Source organism: Podarcis gaigeae, assembly GCF_964106915.1.
Source record: "Podarcis gaigeae genome assembly, chromosome: 2".
NCBI lineage: Eukaryota > Metazoa > Chordata > Lepidosauria > Squamata > Lacertidae > Podarcis > Podarcis gaigeae.
This window is the reverse complement of record NC_139679.1, coordinates 79,684,369-79,711,242: the sequence shown is the minus strand read 5'-3', so window position 1 is coordinate 79,711,242 and position 26,874 is coordinate 79,684,369. Positions and strand designations below refer to the sequence as shown.

Sequence of the window (26,874 nt, the reverse complement as noted above, 5' to 3'; positions counted from 1 at the left end):
GAGGGCCAGTCAATTCACAAAACCACAATTCCTGTTACTGGCTGAGTCCAGACAGGAAAATGTACATTAGGAAGTGGCAATCTGAATCCTTTGATCATAGATCTCCCACGCCTGTTATCCTTCTAACCAATACAGCAGCTGTGCCTGTACCTCTCTGCCTTAACCTTCTCATTTGGAGCCTCTGAGCATGCACAATTCCACTTCTGTACAGAACCTGGCAAACTGCCAGCACTAATTAAATACTGACAGGAGTAACATGTTCAACATCATTCATAAGCAGTATCGCAAAGGCAGGGGTAGATGATAACTGAGGAAATGTGTCACTCAATTGTCTACAGCAGCCTTCCCCAATCTTGGAGTCCACAGATGTTGTCAAAGAGCACTCCCCCCCCCCCATCTCCACTCAGCCTGGCCAACCATCAGATATGATGGGAGTTGTAGTCCAATGATATCTGAGGGCTCAAGGTTAAGGAAGTCTTGTCTACAACATGAGGCAATATCCCCCCCCCCAAAGCCTCACTCACCTTTTGACTTCCCCCCTCCTCCAGCTATTTTAAATTTTGAAAACTTTGTTCTTCCTTTGCCTTATGGAGGTCAATTACTAACCTAAGTGTACACAGATGGGCTGGTAAGTCAGTTAACACTTGTGGATTTGTTGACAAGGCTGGTCTACCTCGAATCCACAGAAGCTTTCAGAACTCACTAGATTTTCAGCACAACAAGATGCCATCCCCTTTTCTACTCGCAGATATATATATATATACATGTTATGTTCTGACTTTACAGACAGGATGTACTGCTTCGGGCTATCTGAATTTGTCCATTTTGCACACTCTCTTGGCAGAGCCAGTATTTGTCCCAGCACTTACAATGCAGCTTCTCACAATAAAACAAGCCACCCCCTCATTCACCTCTGTGACAAGCTGCTCGAGCATTTGACAATACCAAACTACATAATATCTAACCCAGGCTTCCTCAACCTCGGCCCTCCAGATGTTTTTGAGACTACAATTCCCACCATCCCTGACCACTGGTCCTGCTAGCTAGGTATCATGGGAGTTGTAGGCCAAAAACATCTGGAGGGCCGAGGTTGAGGAAAGCTGATCTAACCACTTCACCCTGCAACCTTACCCCCCCCCCCCGCAAAGTAGTGGGGCGGTGGGGGTGTGAGGGCGGGGAAATACCTGACAAGAGGGGCATGAGGTTCAGCTCTAAAAAAGCTATTCCAAACTTCTTTGTCAGAGATGTTGAAGCTGCAGCTTCTTTAGTAGTAGATTTCTGGGTGCTCAATGCAGATCTTTTTTCTAAAACTCGTGAGGGTTTCTTTTTTTCTGGTAACTGGTGGTGCCCTGAAAGAGAACATATATTTCAATGGTCAAGTGTCTGATAGAGAACAGAACTTTATCTGATACCATCCATCAACATTAAACAGTACTGGTTTGATATATTTAAGAGAGCAACTGCTTGACCTGAAAAAGGCTGGGGAATTAATGCCTAGGCCCATTAGCCAGGTTCAGCTATAGGTGACACAGTCACACAGAATCACCTGCACTGAACACCTTGCTGCGCTTGGTTAAAATAGCTTCATCCAGTCTGCGACCAATTTCCATGCACTTGCAGCCTTACCCACTGCCCTTGCTTCGCAGGTGACCAGAGTGTGCCGCCATGCACGCTCTTTTCCTTTCAGCAAGGAGGAGGGAAGAGAATGATCTCGACACACAACTTGATTTATGTATCTCTGGATTCAGCTGAATGTGTTGTGAACAGGTGTATGGATCTGAACTTATTTCTACAGTTTATCTCTGTAGATCATACTGTAAGTGTAAAGGCTGACATAACTTAAATACAGTGGTACCTCGGGTTAAGAACTTAATTCGTTCCAGAGGTCCGTTCTTAACCTGAAACTCTTCTTAACCTGAGGTACCACTTTAGCTAATGGGGCTTCCCGCTGCCGCCACACGATTTCTGTTCTCATCCTGAAGCAAAGTTCTTAACCTGAGGTACCAGTGTATGCTATGAGATTCTCCGCATAGCTGTCAACCTTCCCTTTTTTTGCAGGAAATTCCCTTATTCCAGCGCCTTTTCCTGCTGCTATCCCGGATTGTTAGATATCCCGTAGACTGTCCCTGGGACAGGGGAGGCTGCTGATCCCTTTTTTATTTTTATTTTTAAAAAGTGAAAACTTGGGGGAAATAACTACAGCACGGTAAGCAACTCTGGGAGAGAACCGTCCAATCATGTCTCAGCAGGCTTGAATATAACAAGCAAGCAAAACTCCCCAGAAAAGTGTGTAAATGCTTATCAAAAGTGTATAGAAGAAAAGGCTCCAACTGCCTTCAATGTAAAGGAAATAGCAGCTTGAAGATTAAGGCACAATGTGTGGAACTGATCTCATAAGTCACGGGTCCCTGGAGTCATGGGAAAGAGGGACTTAAACACAGCCACAAAACAAACAAGGCAGACATGGCGAAGGGCTGAGCTTCTCAAGCAGAGACCCTGCTGCAAATCTGCATGCGTGAGAGCAGGCTACAAAATGCTCTCTATTCTCTTTGCTTTCGCGTCAGATAAAGGAAGTGTCTGACCCGCAGCAATACTGAGTTCTCCAGCGTTAGCAGGCTTCAACACTGACTCTCAGGTCAGGAATCAGAGCAGGGAAAGTGTCACTGAGAAACAGAAAATTGCAGGGAGATCCCACAAAAAAACCAAAAAAACCAGTTGCATAGAATGGGCTATTTGACAGGATCACCGCAAGAACAGATTAATAGATTATTCAGGGAATGCAGTAGCCACTCACAAAAGTGTGTGACTATTTGTCAGATTCTAATATAAATAACTTGAACCATAATAAGCTGTCAGACTATTTGTCCAATTAGCCTTGTATCATCTACTCTGACTGGCTGTTCAGGGTTTCAGGGAAAGGTCTTTTATATCATCTGATCATTTTGAATGGAGATCCCAGGTATTGAATCTGGGGCTTTATGCAGGCAAAGAACGTGATCCATCACTTTAGCTGCTAGCCTCCATGCACGGGGTCTAGGGGCAAGTTCTGTAAGTGGATGAAGACTCCAAGGTCAAGAGTCTATGGTGTCACAGCTGGGGATTCCTAATCAGCAGTCTCGGAATTACACCAAGCCCTGGATAAGGTTCAGTATTGGGGCAAGGGACCAGGAGCCTTAGAGGAGGCTGAGGACGAGCCGTAGGCACCATGGGTGGGTATGGCCTCTGATGCTGAGGCTGAATGAATCCTGAGACCAAGGGAGAGATGGCACCTCAAATGCCAGACAGAGACCCACCCTATCAGAAAGCAAGGGTGCCATGGAAGTAATATCCTCCTATTGAGCAGAACTCAAGATGAAGACAACTGGCAGGAGTCAGCTGGATCTACTGTGTTGTTCCAGCAGCTCCAGCTCAAAAAAGCCCAGTGCCTGGCTGGAACAGGAGCTGGAACAAATGTTTTTTCAGCAGCACTGTGACCAATCTGACTGGTTAGATTGCATCTGACCTTGGACTGCCCAGGACTTGGTCATTGCCTATGCTCTCGACTGTCCACAGACCAACTTGAACATGACTTCGACTGCCCTGACCTTGCCTCTCACCTCAACTCTTGTTTTGGACTCTGATGACTTGGGTTCTGACTCCAGACCAGATCTGGTTACCACTTTTGCACAGCACAGTCACACTTGAGCTTTTAGTACAGCTCTTCAAATCCTACTCATTACCCCCATTTCTACACCACAATCATTCTGCTCTGGTCAGACCTCACCTGGAGTACTGTGTCCAGTTCTGGGCACCAGTTCAAGAAGGACACTGACAAACTGGAACGTGTCCAGAGGAGGGCAACCAAAATGGTCAAAGGCCTGGAAACGATGCCTTATGAGGAACGGCTAAGGGAGCTGGGCATGTTTAGCCTGGAGAAGAGGAGGTTAAGGGGTGATATGATAGCCATGTTCAAATATATAAAAGGATGTCACATAGAGGAGTGAGAAAGGTTGTTTTCTGCTGCTCCAGAGAAGTGGACACGGAGCAATGGATCCAAACTACAAGAAGATTCCACCTAAACATTAGGAAGAACTTCCTGACAGTAAGAGCTGTTTGACAGTGGAATTTGCTGCCAAGGAGTGTGGTGGAGTCTCCTTCTTTGGAGGTCTTTAAGCAGAGGCTTGACAGCCATATGTCAGGAGTGCTCTGATGGTGTTTCCTGCTTGGCAGGGGGTTGGACTCGATGGCCTTTGTGGTCTCTTCCAACTCTATGATTCTATGATCAGACTAAATTAGATTAGCTAACGTTAATTCCTATGGGGTAGGGGGCAGGGAACAGACCTAAAATATTTTTCTTTTTTACGTTCTGCCACCCAAATGAAGGCATGTAACACAAACAATTTAAGAATATTTCAGCAGGTGTTAGCTTGTGGGGGAATGTATTGTTTTGAGGTTTTGCATTATTTGTTGAATACCCCTTATTAAATGACCCAGTGTCTACCTATTGCATAAAACATTTGTCACCCATTACAGGCAAACTTTCCTCCACCGCTACCCTATTATCTTAAGTGGTTTGCTATTTCGCCTAAAGCTACAATCCTATATACAGGGTTTTGGGAATAAGTCCCAATGAACTCAGTGGGACTTTACATATTCATAGGATTCCATTTCACATCCTTTCTGCACTCACCTCCATCTGGTGTCTCCTTCTTTTCTGAATGCTCCATTTTTCCTGTATTAGTTTTCATAATTGCTGAGGCTGTTGCTTTAGAATGAGGTTTCGAATGCAATTTCTGCTTTATAGCTTTGGCTTCCTGTAGAGTTCTTTCTTTCAGGGAAGAGGGTATGCTCCCAGAAATACTGACTGCACTTGAAGAAAAATCATTGTTTTGTTTTTTGAAGAAAAATAAGAACCTCAGAGGCATTTGGAAGATTAAAAAAATATACACAGCAACGATAGAAAAATGAAATGAAACTCCAACACAGCAAATTGTACAACCAAGGGAAACATCACAAACTTTTAATTATTTTAAAAGATGTAGCTGCCATTATAAAACTATGTACATTGTAAACCAGGGATGGGGAAACATACACATGAGATACTACAGCTTTTGTCTGCTTTAGGACGGGTGCATGTGAGATAGCTGCCAGTTGGCTTTAAAGTTCTCTCCATGTTTACTGCCTTCACGCAGCAGACCATCTGCATACAGTGGTGTGCCAAGGGGATTCTCTCTATATACCATTTCAGTCTTCCAATAGAAAGCTTTTCTGGTGCCACAGAGGGGAAACATCCGTCCTTCCCTTTGGGAGGAACTGCACACAGACAGCTTGCCATATGAAGACAGCCATGATGGGGATGGCTTAGAGACCTCTCAGTCAAACCCGTGATGCCTCACTGAGCACAGGACAGAGCTCTTAGATTCCAGATCTAGATTCTGCCTTCAAACACCTCCAGTAATCTGTCCTATCCTACACAGGGTTGTGGTGTCATCATGTATCAACAGTACTTCTTTCATAAGGAAATGTTTTGCACTAGGAGGGTGTGATGTGCTTTGCTTACAGAACAGACCCAACTTTTTGTTTAAACCCTGCAACTCTTTGCTGGAGGATGACACACTTGGATCTTTAACGTGGACTAGGAATATCCACGGGCTTTTCAAGCACTAGTTTATACTCTGAAAGCTAAGTCATCTACAATGCTATTTTCTGTCCCTTTTCTACATGTCTAATCTTCTATATTCCTAGTTACAGGTAGGTAGTCGTGTTGGTCTGCCATAGTCAAAACAAAATAATAGTAAAAATTCCTTCCAGTAGCACCTTAGAGACCAACTAAGTTTGTTATTGGAGCTTTCGTGTGTACCTGAAGTGTGAATGCTCACGAAAGCTCATATCAATAACAAACTTAGTTGGTCTCTTAAGGTGCTACTGGAAGGAATTTTTAAAAATTATTTTGTTTCTATATTCCGTTTTCCTAAATAAACTGTATTTTTTGCTTAACTGGCTTCTTCTGGGTGGGTGGGGAAAGGGGAAAAAACAAAGGCACCTCCTCCATTCTGCCACTGGGAGCATTTTGTGAATGGAGCTTTGGTCACAAGGCCCTCTCACCAACAACTAGAACCTCAGGTTCCAAGCCATAATTTTGCCAATAATAATCTTTAAGGCTAGACAGTTGGAAGTATAAAAAGCCACTGGATAAGCAATTTCTACATTGCTCCTCTGACACCCTTGGAAGAAACTCCTTTGGGAGAAAGGATACACTAGGCATGGCAATCTGTTGCTCTAACAGAAGAAGGCTGCCATTCTGTTTAATGTTAAGAATTTTTTTAAAAAAAACCCACCTCAGAACATTCTCCTTGCCTTTTTGAAAGCAGATATATTGTCAGGATATAATGAGACAATTTATAAGGTGTGTGCTATTAAAATGTTGGATTCTTAATTAACCCATTAAAAAATTATACATGCCAAGGGAGGTCTCAGTTTTAGATATTGCTTTACAATATTTTGGAACAGTGATGGCACAGGATTGTTAAAAAGATTCTGATAAAAAGCTCACTCAGAGCTATATTTTTATTGGTGAGAATTAATTATGTAATTAATCATCACATGACATTAAGTAGACTACTCGTATAATGTAGATGAAATATGACCAGTGTTATGAGATTTTGCAGAAACTGACACACCAAATAATCAAGTGAAAATTGATTTATGCTAATGCTAGTCAAGCACATAATTATGCCAGGCAAAGTGTAGAATAGCCAACGTGAATGGAGAATAACCTATCAGGCTGGCTAACAGCGACCCAATACCAAAACCCAGCAAATTGTTCCTTCAAAATGTTTAAGCAATCATCAGAACAGAACAATCATCAAGTTTTAGATTCCTATTCAGGCATTGATGATAAAGAGACATACCGTATGTCTAATGCGATTGAAGGCTCAACTAGCTGAAAAATTGAACAATTACTGAAATTTTTTCTGAAGCACAAAACCTAACTAGCATAGTTAAGGGGGAAAGAATGGTTAATGGCCAATATTTTTAATACTGACCTCTAAGACCTCTAAAACATATGTTTTGGGAGACAGCTGTGCTGGCTGGGGTTGGTGTGGAAGTGCTAGACCAAAAGCATATGGAGGGCACCAAGTTGGCAAAGTCTGCATTAAAATGTGCCTCTCCTAAAATCTCCTTTCTGTCATTCTACATCCATTCAATTAGGGTTGCCACCTTTGTTCTGGCAAAATACAGGGCAGGGCAGGGTAGGGAAGTTGGGGGGGGATTCCCCCACATCTGGCACTGATGTGAAAGCAATCCATTCTGATCTATTGCAGTCTTACAGGATGCCCCCTCTGGAATTTCACACACACAAACACACACAAATTTCTAAATCTGTCTGCTCTTGGCTACCTAGAGCTTAAATATGGCTCAGTTAGTAGAGCATGAGACTCTTAGGCTGGATCTAGACACATCAAAGAAGCGATTCAGTTAAGAACGTTGTAAACTTCATACAGGGAAATCCCGTTGGCGAAAAATGGGATTCCACAGTGCCATCTGGTGTCACAGTGTTATAACGCACATAAAGCACTTTATCTTTACGAATGTAGCAGAGTTCTTAATCTCAGGGCGATGAGTTCAAGCCCCACGTTGGGCAGAAGGTTCCTGCAATACAGAGGATTGGGCCAAAGGACTCTCGAGGTCTCTTCCAACTGTACAATCCTATGGTTCCTATAACCGTTTACACACCCCTTCAAACACATACATTCCTAACGTGGGAGACAGAGAGAGTGTGTGTGTGTGTTGAAATACAGGAAGAAACTGTATCAATACAGGTCGTAGCATTTTACACTGAAAAATGGGACAATCCTGTATTATATGGGACAGGTGACAACCCTACATTCAATGAATATGTATCAAGGGTGAGGCACTAATGCAGGCATCTCCAAACTCAGATGTTTTGGGACTACAGTTCCCATCAACCCTGACCACCGGTCCTGTTAGCTAGGGATGATGGGAGTTGTAGTCCCAAAACATCTGGAGGGCCGAGTTTGGGGATTCCTGCACTAATGCAAGAAACATCCCCTCCCACCTGACCTTCACTGTATGGCCGAAAAAGCCCTACTTCCTGCACAGACAAGCAGAGGGCTCCCTCTGAGTTTGGAAACTTGTAATGCCAGTGCTCCCAACACAAGAGAACTTGTTATATGCACAGGGACCTCTGTATGAGAACTGCAGCGTGCACAGCCAGGACCAACCTAAGCTACACAGAGCAGCACTCTTACACATACAGGGAACAATGCAGATGCAAGATACCACAAGAAGCAATTCTGTAAGTGGAGCTCAATTTAAAAGGGCATGCTTGAATCCAGCATTATCCCTGCATGCTAAGTACTGTCAGTGACTGAGAGGAACTTTCATGTTCTCTGGCAGACTAACCAACCACAATCCTACATGGTTGGTGTGTGTGTCCTCAGTTAAAAAAGGTAAAGGTATAGGACCCCTGACGGTTAAGTCCTGTCGCAGACGACTCTGGGGTTGTGGCGCTCATCTCGCTTTACAGGCCGAGGGAGCCGGCGTTTGACCACAGTTTTTCTGGGTCACATGTCCAGCATGACTAAGCCACTTCTGGCACAACGGAACACTGAAACCAGAGCAGCACATGGAAACGCCATTTACCTTCCCGCCGGAGTGGTACCTATTTATCTACGTGCACTTTTTGGCGTGCTTTCGAACTGCTAGGTTGGCAGGAGTTGGGACCGAACAACGGGGGCTCACCCGGTCACAGGGATTTGAACCGCCAACCTTCTGATCAGCAAGCCCAAGAGGCTCAGTGGTTTAGACCACAGCGCCACCTGCATCCCTTGTGTCCTCAGTTACTCATGCATTAATTACACCCAGCTTGAACTTCTGCAATGCTCTCTACGGGGCTAGCTTTAAAAACAGTTCAGAAACTGCAACTAGAAGAAAATAACACAGCTGCCATAATCTTCTAGGTAGTTGGAACCTATTACACAAATCCAGTTTCAATTTAAAGTGTTGTGTTAACCTTTAAAACTCTTGAGTTGCCTGTGGGTAGCTTAATTTAAGGATCACCTGCCGACGTGAACCTGTCAAAGCCCTGAAATAAGCATCAGTGTCTCTGCACTCCAGCCTTTTAAATGACCCATTGGCGAATACTAGGAACAGGGCCTTCTTAGGGTGGCAATTCTGGAATTGTTTCCCTTGGGTGGTCTGTTAAGCATACTCTCTTCCTGTTTTTAAACAGGGGCATTTCCTTGTCTTTATTTTTAATTGGGTTTTTTTGTTTTCAAGCAGGTAAATTTTAAAGCTGATTTCCATTATTTTCATGCTGTCTCCTTTAGCCTTAATGCTTCTTTGTTCTCTACCATTTTATTTAAATTGATTTTAAATCTTTATTTTACTGTAGTCGGAGGCTGGGGGTTTTTCTGGCAAATCACTTGGGGAGGACTAAGTGGGGTATACAATAAAATAACCCTTTAAAGGTCCACAACAGTGGAAGGGACAATGCCTAAAAATAAGCAAGATGTTGAATTGGCTCCCAGCACTGTGTGTCAACTTAATGTGTGCAGTCATACAAATTGTTCAAGTCATGAATATAATGCTACCATAATGGGGTTCAGAACAAATCTCTGAACAAATGCAGGATTCCTCTGCACCCTAATCTATTTTCACAACACGTGGCTATCTTCTGGTGGATGAATGCATATAATTTAGGATTATAACAACACGCCACAAGTCAAGTGCAGAAATTAACAAGGTGCTCTCTTTCACAGTACAATTCCAGAAATCTGCATTTTTAGTATGCCCTGAAATCACTGAACAAGAGATTATATTTTATTAAAGGACTAGCACAACTTGAATGTTTTATTTCTAAAGGCACAACTCCCTCATAAATTTACAGCTCAGACATTCTGACTTAAATCACCTGGGAGAAAAGCTGTTTGCTTTTTTAAAGGATTCAAATGTCATATTTGAAAGCCATAATCTGTCTAATTTATAACCATATCATGAAGAATTCTTTTTCATCACAAAGCTTACTTTCAAGTCAGATCCAGGAGTTAACACTTTAATTATATGAGGCACAATTTATAACCACATAATGAAGTATTCTCATTCACACCCCAAGTGATATCACGTTACTTTATTTACAGGCAACAATAACAAAAAGAGACTAGCATTCAAGACCACAGGACCATTCAGCTACTCACAACCTATACCATGGGCTGCATCTAACAATATCATCTGATTTATTCAAGGACTTCTGCTTGTGCAAAAGAACTACTCCTCACCCTACATATTTCTCAGATATGTTCTGGGTGTCCTCTGCCATTCTCCAGAGCAGATTTGAGAGGTGTGCAGGGGAGGAGAGGAAGGGGAAGTTCTGCCAAGCAGAAGTGGAAATGGAACAACTGATGGATACAACCCTAAATCACCAGTATCAGAAAATATATGCAGGCAGACGAGATGAAATTAATCAAAATTAATCTCTTCTTGTTGAAGCCAATTGTAGAGCCACACCCATGCACTTAGGACTTCCATTAAGTCCATCAAAGCACCAGTGTGGTTTAGTGGTTAGAGTGATGGACCAGCACCTGGGAGACCAGGATTCAAATCCTGATGCAGCCATGGAGCTCCCTGAGTGACCATGGGCCAGTCACCGTCTCTGAGCTAACCTACTTCACAGGATTGTTGGTGGATAAAATGGGGAGGGGAAAAACCATGTGTGCTACCTTGAGCTCCCCTTGTAGGAAAGGTTGGGTACAAATCTGAATAAATAACTTTTCCCCTTTCTACACACATGTATGCATGTGTGCAAATGCAGGCAGTGCTACAGGACCATTATGGGAAGCAGGGGGCCTGGATGTGCCTTCCACACTAAGAGGTAAAAAGGTAAAGCACCCCTGGACGGTTAAGTCCAGTCAAAGGCAACTATGGGGTTGTAGCGTTCATCTCACTTTCAGGCTGAGGAAGCGAGCATTCGTCCACAGACAGCTTTCCGGGTCATGTGGCCGGTATGACTAAAGCGCTTCTGGCGCAACGAAACACTGTGACAGAAACCAGAGCGCACAGAAACACTGTTTACCTTCCCAGTGCAGCAGCACCTACCCATCTATTTGCACTGGCATGCTTTTGAACTGCTAGGTTGGCAGGAACTGGGACAGAACACTATGGTGGTTTCATTTGCATTAGTGGCAGAAATGAATCCTTCCTACAGCACAGTGTTAGAAACTGAGGTATGAAAGCTAGGAGCTAAATGGCACCTTAAACCTAAGTTGTGGGTGCAACAACGGAATAAGTGCACTTTTTTATAACAAAAATACAAAGCTGAAAATGAATGAACTGTAACTAAAATCTGATGTTCATTTTTCACATGACCCAGTCATCTGAAACCTTCAAAAAACAAAGCCATGCTTTCCCGCCTGCCTCCCTCATACTCTTAAGTAGCTTCCTTCTGCAGTCTTCAGAGAGTGGCTGGAAATACGTCGCTATTGGTCTTGCATTTTAAAGCTATAAGTACTTTCCAATCTTAAACAAGTTCTATAGATGTCAATGTCTAAGTATAAATTACAGCCCCAGGTTCTTTTGGGAGTATATAAATCAAATCAATATATAAATGACATGACATGACATCTGGAAAAAAACAGCTGACTTCAGTTTTCTTTAAAGAAGTACATGCATGCCCCAGTAGAAACAGAAATTGTTCCAATAGCCCTATGCCCTGGAGAGATTTACCTCAGCGAGTGAGCTGGGGCACCCACAAGAGATTTACGGGAAGTTTTTTGTTCAATGAAAGAGTCTTCATCCAGAGGCTTGCTTGCAGCCGAACCAGGAGAACCTGTAACATACACAATACTAATTAGGGCTGCACTGTTTGATTAACTGGCCATAGGTTAATTAATTTAAAAAGCACTTAACTGACTAAAAGTAAAAGTTTTTATTTTATTTATTAAAGTTCTACACCACCCTTCATCTGAGGATCACAGGGCAACTTACAATATAAAAACACAAAGATAACAAACAAAAAAAGAACTACATACTGATGATGATGATGATGATATAATAATAATAGTACATCTAAAACCAGGAGTTGGAAAGCACCATTGTAAAGAGGCATTCTTATGGAAGGCCCATAGTTACATGGTAGAGCATGTGTACTGATGAAGAAAGTCCCTGGTATTTTCAGGTAGGCCTGGGAAAGACTCTTGTCTGAAATTCTGGAGAGTCGCTGCCAGTCAGCATGATGATACTGAACTAGATGAACCAATGGTCCTCTCTTAAATAGGAGAGAATGTATTTTCTAAGATGTTGCCTGCTATGAGACAGGGTGCATTTTCTCTTTGAAACTACAATTATCCCCTTTTATATTTTCAAATTTCTCAACTGAGAGTTAAATAATGTCTTTTATTCGTGAGTTACCTTTAGAAAACTCAAGGTACACAAAATTTATCTGAACAGTTCTTGAGTCATCTACAACCAACTGAGCCCTTGTGTCCCAGCCCAATCACTGGGATCATCTTGAAGATCACCGCGAGTTGCCCCCCGTATTACAAAGGCCCAACTGGCCTCAGCCATAAGTCAGGCATTTAGTCCCTGGCTGTGGAACACTATTCCAGAAGTCATTCAGCAAGCATCCTCACTTGTGACTTTCAGACTTTTGAAGACTTTAATGACTACAGGCCTCTGCAGTTGTTTACAATTTTCTTGAACAGCCCATTTTTAAAATTATTGTTCTGTATTGCTTTTAAATGTTTTTATGTTGATGATGTGTTGCAAGAGAATGGCATATACCGTATTTTTCGCTCTATAACATGCACCTGACCATAACACGCACATCGTTTTTAGAGGAGGAAAACAAGGGGAAAAAATTCTGAAGAAAGAGTGGATGTATCATTTTTGTGCCTCATGCTGTGGTCACAGACATGTGATCTGATGGTGAATTTGGGGTGACCCAATGCAAAAATCCTGGGAATCCCTGTGGATCTGTGCTTTGTAACCACGTTTTTGCACCATTGTGGCCCCAGGCAAGAGTGGGTGCGTGATTTTTTTGGTGCAGGCTGTAGCCATGGACATGCTATGTGATCTGATGGTGAATTTGGGGTGACCCAATGCAAAGATCCTGAGATTCCATGTGGATCCATGCTTTATAACCACGTTTTTGCACCATTGTGGCCCCAGGCAACAGTGGGTGCGTGATTTTTTTTGGTGCAGGCTGTAGCCATGGACATGCTATGTGATCTGATGGTGAATTTGGGGTGACCCAATGCAAAGATCCTGAGATTCCATGTGGATCCATGCTTTATAACCACGTTTTTGCACCATTGTGGCCCCAGGCAACAGTGGGTGCGTGATTTTTTTTGGTGCAGGCTGTAGCCATGGACATGCTATGTGATCTGATGGTGAATTTGGGGTGACCCAATGCAAAGATCCTGAGGATCCATGTGGATCCATGCTTTGTAACCACGTTTTTGCACCACTGCGGCCCCAGGCAACAGTGGGTGCGTGATTTTTTTTGGTGCAGGCTGTAGCCATGGACATGCTATGTGATCTGATGGTGAATTTGGGGTGACCCAATGCAAAGATCCTGAGGATCCATGTGGATCCATGCTTTGTAACCACGTTTTTGCACCACTGCGGCCCCAGGCAACAGTGGGTGCGTGATTTTTTTGGTGCAGGCTGTAGCCATGGACATGCTATGTGATCTGATGGTGAATTTGGGGTGACCCAATGCAAAGATCCTGAGGATCCATATGGATCTGTGCTTTGTAACCACGTTTTAAGTGGGGAGGGAAGGAAAAACACAGACGGGACAAGGAGCACGAGAGGGGTGTGCAGAGAAGCAGCTGGCTAAGAATGCAGGAGAGGGGTTTAATGGGATGGAGCAAAGGAAGGAAGGGGATTTGCCTGCTCTTTGTTCCGTTTGAGCAAACAGCAACCGAAACAGGTGGGCAGTAAGACCCTGAGGCAGAATGTAGGAAAGTAACAGCTTCCTCTCTCACGCGATTGGATTTTTGCCTGATTTTTGCCCCTGCGCTCGGGACAATCGGCTCCAGGGACCACACATTCGCTCAATAACACGCACAGACATTTCTCCTTACTTTTTAGGAGAAAAAATCTGCGTGTTATAGAGAGAAAAGTACGGTAAATACTTCCACAAATAAATAGGAGCAATTGTAAATGGACCATTTACAGATACATACTTCATTGATGCAAAGGAGGCATTTGACAGAACTGAGTGGAAGTACCACGTGAAAATTATGGAAACACTTAAAACTGGAATTAATCTTTAAAAATGAGTGAATTATTTTACATAACTCCAAAGACAAGGTGGTTGTTAATGGAAATATAATCACATTAATTCTCTGCAACAATGTCATTTGTCTCCACCTTTACTTGCTTTAGTTACAAAACTCTTGGTAATGAGTTGGGATGGATTAGACCAGTGTTTTTCAACCACTGTTCCGCGGCACACAAGTGTGCCGCGAGATGTTGCCTGGTGTGCCATGGGAAAAATTGAAAAATTGAAAAATAAAATATTTTATAATTTTTCATATTTCTGTTTACTTACTATTTCATAATAAAGTAATTATAAAATACTTTCTTTGTGTTTATTTGATTCCTATTCAAGAGAATTACTTTATATATAGTCAATATAGGCACAGAGTTAAATTTTTTAACATTTTCTAATGGTGGTGTGCCTCGTGATTTTTTTCATGAAACAAGTGTGCCTTTGCCCAAAAAAGGTTGAAAAACACTGGATTAGACTATAAACGGAGTTAAAATGGGAGAGCAAGAGTGCCCCCCATGAAGTAAGGTGTGGTGGGCGATTGCAGAAGGTGATAGCAGCCAAACTTTGGAATATCCTCTCCAGATAAATACAATGATGCCATTTTGTAGCCAGAAAGATCTTATTTTCCCAGATTTTTAAATCTGTTTTAGTTTTAATCTGTTTTTACTTTCTCCACAATTTTCATGTTTATTTTTATTGTTACTGAACTTTCAATAGTTATGAGCTGCTATCAGAACTGCGCCATAAAAGAGACTATAAAATAATATCTTGGATCTGGTCAGAGTTTGTCTCCCACAAATGAAAGGCATCCTTCTCTCTGCAGAAAGCTATTGATCCAGTGGAGAAATGCCTCTGATGGAGGAAAGCAGGAGAAATTTTTGGCTGATTCCTGAAGGGGCTACAGATCTGCTCCAGAGGGTTGGGGAAGCTCCTCGCCCCCAAATAACATGGAGATGGCACTGGGGGAGTAGGCAAATCAGCAAAAGACATCTCTACTTTTCCAACAATAGGAGCAAGTCTGGATCCAACCCACTGTTGTTAAATACAGTGGTACCTCTGGTTACGAACACTTCTGGTTACAAGCTCCGCTAACCTGGAAGTAGCTGCTCCTGCTTGCAAACTTTGCCCCAGGATGTGAACGGAAATTGCGTGCCAGACGCGCACGTGCAGCAGGAGGCCCCATTAGCAAAAGCACCCCTCAAGATAAGAACGGTTTCAACTTGAGAACGGACCCCCAGAACAAATTAAGTTTATAACCAGAGTTACCACTGTAACATGTTATACAAGTTCAAAGGACAATGAAGGCTGAAACAGTGAGATGGCTCATAGTTTCTGTTGAAAAGTCACATAATGTAGCACCATGTTCATACTACTGTACCTGTTATAATGCCAATTGCTGACTTCTCTGATATGGGGGACACTTCTGGTGGTTTAATTTTTGTGTAACTGGCCTTGGGTTGACATTGTTCCAAGAAGTTTCTTTGAAGCAAAATCATATTCTTTACTGTACATTGAGGGAAGGAAAGGTAAGAAGAAATTACATTCAGGACTCATGAGTTTGTTAATATGTGGTTACCTTGTCATGTTCTCATTCATTTATTAGGCCACAGTCAAAAATAAACTATGGTTTACTATGAATGAGAAGTTTGCTGGTTTGTTCCTATCTTACTACTCAGAGATGCTGTTTGTGGGGGGGGGGGGGGGACAAGCCCTGGTTCACTCATAATACTAAGCCAAGCCTTCTGGTTGTTTCTTCCAAACAGTAGAGCAAAAGCAACTGTACCATGTTTTATTTCTGAATATGGATTAATGTTATGTGTGAAGAAGGCCCAGTATCCAGTTTTTCTGATTCACCTTACAAAGCAATCATCCCTGAAGCCTACCAGGCTATGTTCCCAACAAAACCCTAAATAAGAACAGAAGCTTTCTGGGGGGGGGGGGGTTCTGCAAAGTAAAATATATCTATACTAGCAAAGACTCAAGAGTTCACGAACAGATATTTGCATGGGAGGCAAGTATATTGGGTATTCAGGAGCAGAATGGAGGAGGAATCCGTTTTAAAACTGATTCTACACATGGAATCTGGCAGTTCCAAATTCTGCAACTTGCAAGAGACCATCAGCACCTGTGGAGGAATCTCTTTTCTCATAAGGTTTTAGAAGAAAATTGGACAAAATCTGAAAGGAATATTTCAACTGATTTGGATGGGGCGTCAATATAGTCTTGCATCTAGGCAATGACTAAACTGAGACCAGCTCAGGGTTAACCACAGCAGCCTGTGCCCTGCAAGGACATTCTTCAGTTATTAAAAAAAAAACAACCATGCAAAATGGGGGGAAAACCCATTTTAGTAATGTCACAAATGCATCACTGCAGTGAGTTGGAAAACCAAACTGCTAATTCCTTTATCTGCACATAGTGTTTATAAAATATTTTGATACTTAAATGCTCTGCTTACCTTCAAGAGATCCTTGATCCGATGGTGGTGCAGCAGTCTTTGCTTTACTATACTTGGCTTTTGAACAAACCTTATCCTTGGTGTCCCATAATCTCAGCTTTATACTATGATCTCTTAGCTTCATTAGGAAGTCGGTGGTAACATTAATTTCAACACTATGATTCCATGACACCCATATCTGGTCGTGTTCAAGCCATGGTCTCACAACCTATTTTTTTTATTTATTAAAAAAGCAAACAAACACAGATTGTTTAAAAATAAATAAATTAGGGGCCACAATTGTTCTTTTTGCATTTCAAAAGAAACTTAAGATGTATAAACTGGGCAACTTACAGGGGGTTGCTGAGAACTGCTGTCCCTTCTTTAGTACCCACCAAAGCCCTCCTGGACATCCTGGTTTTGGGTGCTTTTTTATTTAATTTTACCCACCAATTGCTCCACTCTATCCCCCATTTTCCCACATTATGTCTCTGGGCTCCATGTGACACAGAAGCACACAAAGGAAGGGAGAATGGTCAGAGTTGCCAAAGGCCTGGCCTTTGCTTTCCTGCATGAGGGCAGCCCAATTTGCCTTTTTTTAAAAAAAGGGGGGGCTGGGACAAAAAGGGACTTCAGCATCTTAAGCAGGGAGTTGTTGTGGGTCAGTGGAGTGTGGCGGAAGAAAACCTGTAGCAGGGGGGAGTAACAGAATCCAAGAAGCATTTTTACCTATTGTCAGCATCAGTATCCTAGAGCTTTAGGGTAGGAGAATTTTATCTCTTTGCCTCCGCTGCAGTCCTGAATTTGACTAGGCCCACCTTGCATTGCAAAAAGAGGTCTTACTGAACCAAACGGGTCCTTTTCTATATTGTAAATTGCAGGTTTGGGAAGGGAGCCAGTTTGGATTGAGACCATAGTGAGAGGCCAGAAAGTTAAAGGCCTTTTACTCCCCATGTCCTAACCCGAATCAGTCCTCAATTTTTGAAAATGTCCTTTCCAAAAAAAAAGAAAAGAAAAGGGCCCTATTTGATTCAATGGGATATCACCATCAGGAGCATGTGAGTGAGTGAAAGATCCCCGATTTTCCAGGTGCGGGGGAGGAGGAGGAGGACAGTGCAGAGTAATGGAGGATTTTATCTTGTATATGGTTGCAACGTGGTGTGGCTTGTAGTTCTGCAGGAATGTGATTGCTGGAGTGTGGGGTGGGTATGATCTTTATGTGAGGAGCATTCCATTGTCCTTTTCAGGGTCAAACAGTAGTTTGGGCCTCGGACTCAACCTCTACCTTGTTTTATGGGAAAGCCATTTCACCTCTGTGACTGGGCAATAGCCTTTTTGCGACTTGTAGGGCTCTAACAGCAATCATTTTGTGGTGGCGCCCACAATAGTTTTTCCAAACATGCTTACAAGCCACAAAAAGCCTGACAACTTTACTGGAGCTTGAAAATATATTGTATGAAACACCAAAACATTAAAGAGAAGAAATAATGAATTTTAAAAAGCATTAGTTATTCCTCCCCTTGCCACCAACTAGAAAGACATAAAACTGTAATATTCATAACTATTAAAATCCACATTAAGATTGAGCAGGGCTAAAAAAATTGATTCTCTCAAAATATTGAGTCATATCTTACTATGAAGGTTGTGTTCTGGTGACTTGCCTTCACCTAAAACTATAATTCATAGCCATCTGAAGCTGCCTTATACCTATGAGAAATCCCACTTTTCCTGCTGTGCTCAGATCCTGTGAATTTTATTTTTGCAAAACTAAAGCTGAAGTTTATGGGATCATAATGAGGAAAAGGTACTGGTTTGGATATGCAGGGGAGAGAAAATATATTCTAAGGGGTAGGAGCAAAATACGGTAGAGTCCAAAGTCCAATAGCATTTGCCATCTTATTTCACAATTTTACCATTTTCTTGCTATATTTGGAGATCAGCTGTAGCAAACGAACAAAGAGACAACATCTTGTTAGAGGGAAGAGAAGCATTTTTCAACAGTTCCCTCTGCAGCCTTCTATGCTAATTCCCATGCTATTCAAGACGATACTCCAACTCTCTGGAGCAGCCTCTCAGGAGCGCAAGAGGAAGGGGAAATCGGCAAGTCACCTTTGTTCCCCACTTTCCTCCAGGGAATAGTCCTATATAGTACACAGTGATATCATTATGATTTCATTATTGCCTGACGAGAGCCTTTGGCAATAGGTATTTTGTGATGTCAAAACAAAACGCTATCATTAAGAAAGCAATGTTCGTAAGAGAAACTATGGAGCTCTCTAGTCTCACTGCCAATATCCAAATATAATCAGCAATTCCTTGGAATGGAACATGGCGCTGGCCACATCTTTCTAATTCAGCATCAATGGAACAGTTGTGATTAAATGGCGCCACCACATAAGAGAGTGTTCTGCCACCGTCCTTGAGCAAAGGCCAACAGGATAGCAAGCTCCTACATTCTGCACCTCAGATTTAGCAGGCATAAACTCATTTCTAGAACTGTCTTACAATCTTATACGCACTCACTGAAATATGCAGCGCGGATGCCTTTTTCGACTTGGGCCGCTCACTGTCTTTTGGAGTCCCTGGCTGATATAGTAAATAGTAAGAAAGAAGCAAGAGCAAAGGAAAGGAAGAGAAAGGGGAAATGTAAAAATGTAAAGAGGTACAGCAGCATGTTTCAGTTACGCATCTCATACAAACTACACTACAAGAGCTTTCCCTTCCCAACAACACCCCTCCAAAGCATTCACCACTCTAATCTTTCCCAAAACCTATATGGCCTGTACGGATTCTCCCAAAGCCTCCCAGAGTGGCTGGAGCTGCCCAGAGTGGCTGGGGAAACCCAGTAGGATGGGTGGGGTATTATTATTATTATTATTATTATTATTATTATTATTAATATCCCAATTTCTTGTGCCAACTGTTTCCCACCATCCAGACTGCTGCCCCTGCTTCACAATCCCTGCTCCCCCTTTTCTCTGTTCTCTCCCTCCCCTACTCAGGCTCTCTCCAAGCTCTCTTTATTACAATATAATTTGGGGAAGGGAGGGGAGGAGAGGAGAGGAAGGACAGCACAGCACAATCATTACTATATCCCCGGCACAGGAACTATTGTGACACATGCATGCAGAATTAAAAGAAGCAGCTGCTACTAATTTTGATTGTTTTCTTAAACTGCACAGGAGCCACCACCTGAATGGATTAGGGAAGTGGTGTTTCTCTCACAATCAGGTTTGCAAACCACCGAAAAGGCAGAGTCAATAGCAGTGATTTACAAACCCAGTTATGAGAGAAATAACACTTCCCTCTTAAAAAGGAAAGCTTTACTTTTGTTCTGATTTTAAACATCAAGAATGCCAGGAGTTAAAATTGGATAGGAGGTGTGAGAATCCCACAGGAAAGTGAGTTTCAGAGATCTGTGATAGTATCTCTTGAGGTCTTTTATCAAAGCTTTAAAACAGCTTTGAGGGGAGAAAACTGTAGTATGAGAATGCACTGAAGAGGAGGGTGCCCCCTGAAGCTGCTTTTAGCAATGGGGGACGGGCAGGTACCACACAAAGTGCACATCTCTCTTCCACAGCAGCACTCATAGCAGCCAAAGGAGGGATATCAACTGCGGAAACACCATGGCAGGAAAACGTCAAGCTTTCAATACTGCAGTCGTCAGGCCTCTACACTGACCTGCAGCCACTTTTAGTTTGTTCTCGATTGGTCAAGGAAACCTATCCAACCAGACTGCCTTGGACATTCCAGGAAATGGATAGGAACACTGTGTCAGGTGTTGCCTGACTCCTGTCAGCCTCAGTTGGCATGATCAGTGCCCAGGGATAATGGGAGTGATAGTCTAGCAACATTTGTATCAGTGTGGGAAAGCATTATTCGAAATTAATGGCTATTATTTCTAAAGCTGCTTGAATTGCTATGTTGGTATCTAACTTCTTCAGAATCCATAGATTACTTGCACATGTTCCAGCTGAAAAGCAGGACTTAAAACTAGAGAACAGGCCAGGAAGTGGCCTCTGAAGGCTGTGTCAGGTTTCTGCCTGTTCAGGGGCTGAGTGATTCTGACATAAGACGCCCTAAGCTTCCTGAAGGAGGAGTAGGAAAGATGTGTAACAAACAAACACAGCTGAACTTTTCAAGAAACAAATCATAATCTCCTCTCGCTGCATATCAACAGTAACATAGGACGCTGTCTGATGCCAGGAGCAAATATTTGTCTATGTAGTCTATCTAGCCCAGGGAGTGGAAACCTGTGGTCTCTAGATGTTGCTGGAATTCAGCCCTTACCACTGGCTGCTATTTTAGCTAGGGCTGCTGGGAATTTGAGTCAACAACATGTGGAGGGTCACAGGTGGCTTTCCAGGGTCTCAAGTAAAGATACCAGGGAAACTACCTGGAACTTTCAGCATGCAGATCATGTGCTTTACCACTAAGCCAAGTTTCTGAAACTAGTTGAAATCTAGTCAACAATAAGTGACCTGGATCTACTGAACCCCCTGAAGTTAGTGGGAAACAGATTCAGAAGAGACACGTGGGAACAGATGCACCTGATAAGATATAGTCCAGGTTATTGTCATATGTATTGAAGCTGGAGACAAAAGAAAATAACTTTCGGAATATCTACTGACAATCAGGGCAGTTCTTTTGTACATAAACGTTTGTTATAAGTTGTTTTATAGAAACCTCAGAAGAACACAGAGTAAGTATTTCAAAAATCCTTTGAAACCAGTCTGGAATCCAAGGAGACCAACCATATAGGATTAAATTGCTATGCAGTAACCCCTTTCCTCATATTTCAGTAATATTAGTAAATGTTGCTTGTTCTTCTTACCTTAGATTCTGATTCCAGAAACAGTTTAGCCACTGGACCAAATAGCACCAAATCTAATTTTCGGGGTTCAACATCATCGGGCAGAAGAAAATATTCAATATGATAAAAACGATGCATTTTTGGAATATACGTGTCTCTCATTTTAGATGCTGTTCTTGAAATATCTTGTCTAGAGCCCATCACAGGCTTATTTGCTAGAAAAGTATCCCAACAGAAATTGGAAGTGGGAAGAGAATCCAACGGTTACAAAATACCATTTTCCACATTTTATGTAAACAAATCTTTCCAAGAATCTTATTTTTCTCACACACATATGAACACACACGTCTTCTGCAGAGCTGTTGGGGTCCCTGCTAGGATCTGGCCTTCATTTCTAGTGGAAGTTGTACATTCAGTTTAGCTCCCTGACAAAACCAGTAACTCTTCCCAAAATCCTTTCTCAAAGGTAGTTTCCAAGCTGAGCAGGAGCATTAGTTCCTAAATTCTGTAGGCATGATACACGATAATCTTTCCCAGTTCTTCAAACTTCAAGAGTTAGCAAAAACCATTCCAATCTAAAGTATTTATCTATACCAGCCACAAGCCTAACCTAATTTTTCCTTTCCAGAGGGAAAACATGTTAAGCATGTTGCTGGAAAACAGCAGTCTTGTGGTACTATGACTGTGAGAATGTGCAAGGAAGCCCACACTATTAGAAGATGCTAAAGGAACAATAGAGTGGCAGCTACAAAGGGCCAAATCAGGCCCAGGAAGGTGTTAACAGAGCATGATGCTCCATAATGGAGGGATCCACACCTTAAACTATTAACACATGAACTAAAAATTATGCCAGTTTCAGGCTCACAAATATACAAGACCTGGGACAATCAGCCAAGTCACACAATATGCCAACATGTGGGCACTGACAAGAACACAAAAATAGTAGGTACTCTGCATCACTACCAACTGTGAGACAACCAGCGATGTAACCATTGGGCAATGCAGAATAAGGGTTTTACATAACTATTGGGGGGGATGAAACAGTTTTTTTGGGTGAGGGGCAACGTTCTCCTTAATATTTTGGGACAATATCTTCTGAAAGGAATGAAAAGGACTGATAAATGCAATTTACCTACTTGGAGCTACAAGTGGAACAGCCAACGAGACTGAGAATGTGCAGTTAATCCGGTGCTCAGAATCAAGCCCTTCACTTCTCATGGATTGAGAGCATGTTGTGCTTTCATCTTCAGGGGTAGGGTGACCACCCTCACCTGCCTCTGGGCTTTCAGTTCCAAAGGTGCTGTCCGAACGCACGGTGTTATCTGACCCTTTTGACTCAACTGGCTCACACTCATCCTCATCTTGCTCCTCAACATCTGGCAGTCTACTTGCCATCCTGTGATAGAATTAAAATTATTAGTTCTTTGGACTTCCAATTCCTTCTGTTCTGTTTTAGTTCCCAGAATTGAGCGTTCCGGTTTGCAAACATTTTTTCGAAGCAGAACGTCAGATACAGCTTCTAATTGAGAGCAGGAAGCTTCTGCAGCCAATCGGAAGCTGCACCTTGGTTTCTGAATGTTTTCAGAAGTCAAATGGACTTCTGGAATGAATTACGTTCGAGAACCAAAGTGCGATTGTAATTTATACAGTGCTTTTATTAAGCACTTCAAATACGTCAGATACATTATGAAAGGGCAAATTCACATATGCATAATCATCACTTGATAGCCACAACATCAAGTGATGAGTTGCACACCTGAAATTGCCAAATCTAACAAGACTACCTCAAGCACATTGTTATTTCTGTGCTCACACATTCAGCTGGGGCTCAAGAGATTATAACCAACTGAGTGATGAGATGAGAAACCAATTAGCATGTGATTCAGCCACCGGTTAGTTATCCTTAAACTTGTAAAGTAGAATTATAAATAGCCACTCATCTGGTCACCTGTGGCAAGCAACAATTGCCTCCTGGCAGCCAAAAAGCAAAGCATTTGTAATTTGGTAGATAATTATTTTCTTCTCCAATGCTATAAACATACCAGAAATGGCCAATATTTATAGGTGGGCATTCTGGCCATCTAGCAAACATTTATGTGGGCTAGAATGGAAATGTTGCAGTAAGATACACCAGAGTTAGTCCCACAGATCCAAGGGCAACCCTTCTGAAGCTATGCTGGTCTAGGCCTGATCTTGAGAGATCACCTGAGAATCCTATGAACACCACCACCTTGAGTTCCAGGAAGGAAGGAGCAGAAACGTTGTTTACTGTTGGTTAACAGTAAACAAAATATTGCTCATGGAACACTAAAGCTAAGAGAGGGAGTTTGCTTAAGGCTGCTTTCAGAATGAGCTGAGATTTGACACTAGGACTTCATGCCTCATAGCTTACAATTAATCACTATGCTACTCCACCCTCTCTAATGTTGACTGAGCAATGTGCCAATCTGATGAAGACTTATCACTTCTCCCACAAGATCTGTGGAAGTTGAATGGAAGGGGAAAGGGGTGGGTGGGAAAACGAACACCCAGGCAGCCACAGGCAAGAGAAGTAACATGGAATAACAAATGGCTGAGCACCCCAAACCAATGATGGAAATGTGCATATAAAAGCAAGCTTCCTTTCACATTCCCCACGACACCCAAAAGGGTGTCATGTACATGATTCCCATGGCTGTATTGTACTTAGCTTTCCCACCATGTGCATTCAACACACAATAAACACATTGCCTAATTTAAAACCGAAACCATCATGCTCCCAATATGCAAACTAGGCAAATAACACTGCCTAGTTAGATGGGAGAATTAGTACCACATTAAATGTATGGGGCGGGGAGAGCAGAGACATCTGCTCAGCTTTGCCATTTTGAAGACTGATTTAGGTGCTACCCCCATCTGTAGCTTTGTCTCCTGTTGATGCTACAAGTGGTGAATGCAATATCAAAAAGCTCTTTATCAGACGTACAGCCACTAGCCTGTAAAGCAGCATCTGCCTTGCAACCTTGCATACCACCTGTTGGCAGGGGCGATGGCAGGCAAATGCTACATGTGTTCGAAGCTGAAAAAGCACATCGCCAACGGAGAAGAATCTGTACATCTGCAACAACAACAAAAAGCTTGACTGGAATTGAGGTTTCCAAAGTAGAAAAATATTTCCAGTCAAGCCATTTCTTGGTTGGCATCAGCTGGTGCCTGTTGCACTACAATATGGAGATTCATACCTTAACAAAAAGGTGCACTTTCAGGGAACCTGAATGCATGTGTTGGCCATCCAGCCACTACCTCACAAATAAACTAGAGAACCCAGAGTACTGGGCTTGTCTCAACAAATCATGATTTCAGCTTGGCACTCATTAGTGTGGCCATCAAAGATGAGGGTTAAAGCACAACACATCATCAATACACTCAAATTCAGAAACACACCCTTTCTCTCCTTCAATAAATCACACTATGTGCACAATCAAGTTTCTCTTGTTTCCAGGCCCTCTGCAGGGGAACATATCCTCAAATTCCACAAAGAGGTGTTTTTAAAACCCTAAATACTAAAAAAAAAAAAAGCACTCTGCACATGGTCAGCGCCTTCCCCCTTTTGTCCCCTAGGATTAGGTCCACTAAAAAACAGAGGCAGCCAAGATGTAACAGTATATATACAAAGAGAGAATGGAGAGCATCTAACCTTCATTCAGACACACACCTGTGCTAATGGTGCGATCCCTACTTAACTGAGAGTAAGACCCAATGAATTCAATAAGGCTTAATTCTGAGCAGGGATTGAAGTTGGGTGGGAAGGAGCAACGGAGTCCAGAGGCCTGTTCAGAAACCCAGGTAGAGAAAGGCAAAAAGTGCTTCAATAACCACAGAAAAGTGAGATGAAGTTTTCTATTGGGCAGTTTACAGGGCAAACCTATTCGGGTCTACTCGAAAGTAAGTCCCAGCGAGCTAAACTGGGCAGAAGTCCAGCAGCTTTCGTCCCCTTACAAAGCCAACCAAGCTACAAGAATTATTTCACTTCACAGCAAATGGGGAGGAAAATATAGAGGCGCGGGAGGTTACTCAGCGCCTTTGAACACCAGAGTCCCCGCGTTTACCTCGCCCGACTAGTGTCCCGCGCCATCCCGCCAACCTCGGTAGGAAACTCGCTCTGGCCTGGAGGCGCGCGGCAACACCAACAAAACCAAACGCGCCTTAGGCGTGGGCGTTCTGCATTCCATCTCCATCCGCCACTCTGAAAAGAAGTCCCACTCCCGCCCCTTCCAGTGCCGCAATGGAGCTGCCCCGCGTGCTCGTCGTCCGCTTTGATTGACGATCCTCGGCGTAGGGATCCCGAGAGAAGCACAAGTTGCTAAGGGATTCGTTTGCTCGGCCGCAAGAGGCTTTGCTCGAGAGCCCGCTGTTTGCAGAGGCAACAGCTGTGGGTAAACCCCGAGGGGAGCAGAGTAAATCGTGCAGACGCCAGCGAGGAAGGAGCACTGGGAGCCCGAGGAGGGTCCCGAGGAAAGGGGCGCAAAACGGCGGGAGCCAGGCCGCAGGCAACACAAAAAGCATGACCTCAAGCAGCGGCCTGGGATGTTGCAGCCGCGTTGCTAAAAGGCTGCCCTGCGGAGTTCCACGTGCAACGGACACGTTCCAAACGACGCTCATGAGTATGCAAGACTGCTGAGAGAACACTAGGAACCCACAGAACTGGGACATACACATGCTTATGATGTGAAAGCATGTTATTGGTGGAGCTGCCAATGACACCATAGCAACACAATGTCATACATATATATGATGTCACCAAAGATGCCATTCCCCACAAATTTCAGGGCCAGGGCCATGCACAATGCATGGCACCCACAGCCACCCATGGTCACAGGGTCAAGCTGGCACTCCTGCATAGTGTCATCAGTTTGTGGGTGCCAGACCTTTTAACCCCTGGATGCAGCAAATCTTAAAATATAAACCATTTTAAAATATAAGCCAGTGTGTGACAGACTGGGGGGGTGGGGAGAGGAGGGCCTCTCCCATCATGAGTAGTACTGCTTTATAGGGAATATAGAAGGCTTGGAAATGGCCACAATCCAAGAAAGGTAAAATGGCTGCAAAGATAATGGTGTTATGCCTCCTGGGTGACTTGCTTTGATAGGATCATTGCTGGGTAATAGGCATGGGAAATGGTTTATTGATTGCCAGACATCCTTGGTGTTTGACATTATATATGCATCAGAATTTGGAGTCGGTGGCCCCCCTGCAGCTTGAGGGAGGGGCAGGGAGAGATGAACAAGGCCTGGCCTTAGTTTGAAATGGTATGCCTTTGGTGAAGGTTACACAAGTTCTCTGGGGATCTGCTGCCTGCTGACAGCA

General features: G+C 43.0%; 1 protein-coding gene across 7 annotated transcripts in view; it reads right to left on the bottom strand.

Annotated features, from left to right (window-relative positions):
- The window catches only part of CFAP92 (cilia and flagella associated protein 92 (putative)), a 47,470-nt gene extending 20,967 nt beyond the window's left edge, over positions 1–26,503 (bottom strand). The window contains exons 1-9 of one of the 7 annotated variants that reach the window (XR_014561241.1): positions 25,617–26,503; positions 22,665–22,924; positions 21,550–21,743; positions 19,239–19,301; positions 16,737–16,944; positions 15,657–15,782; positions 11,725–11,827; positions 4,670–4,848; positions 1,185–1,349 (exon numbers count right to left, since the gene is read on the bottom strand). Coding sequence is in view for 5 of the 7 variants with exons in the window: in XM_083726898.1 (XP_083583024.1) it covers positions 1,185–1,349; positions 4,670–4,848; positions 11,725–11,827; positions 15,657–15,782; positions 16,737–16,944; positions 19,239–19,301; positions 21,550–21,743; positions 22,665–22,924; positions 25,617–25,642 (1,324 nt within the window). In the remaining 2 variants the exon portion in view is untranslated. Of the gene's footprint in view, positions 1–1,184; positions 1,350–4,669; positions 4,849–11,724; positions 11,828–15,656; positions 15,783–16,736; positions 16,945–19,238; positions 19,302–21,549; positions 21,744–22,660; positions 22,925–25,616 lie in introns of all 7 variants that reach the window. The other 6 variants (XM_083726901.1, XM_083726898.1, XM_083726899.1 and 3 more) reach the window with 6 other exon arrangements.
- Positions 26,504–26,874: the final 371 nt, after the last annotated feature.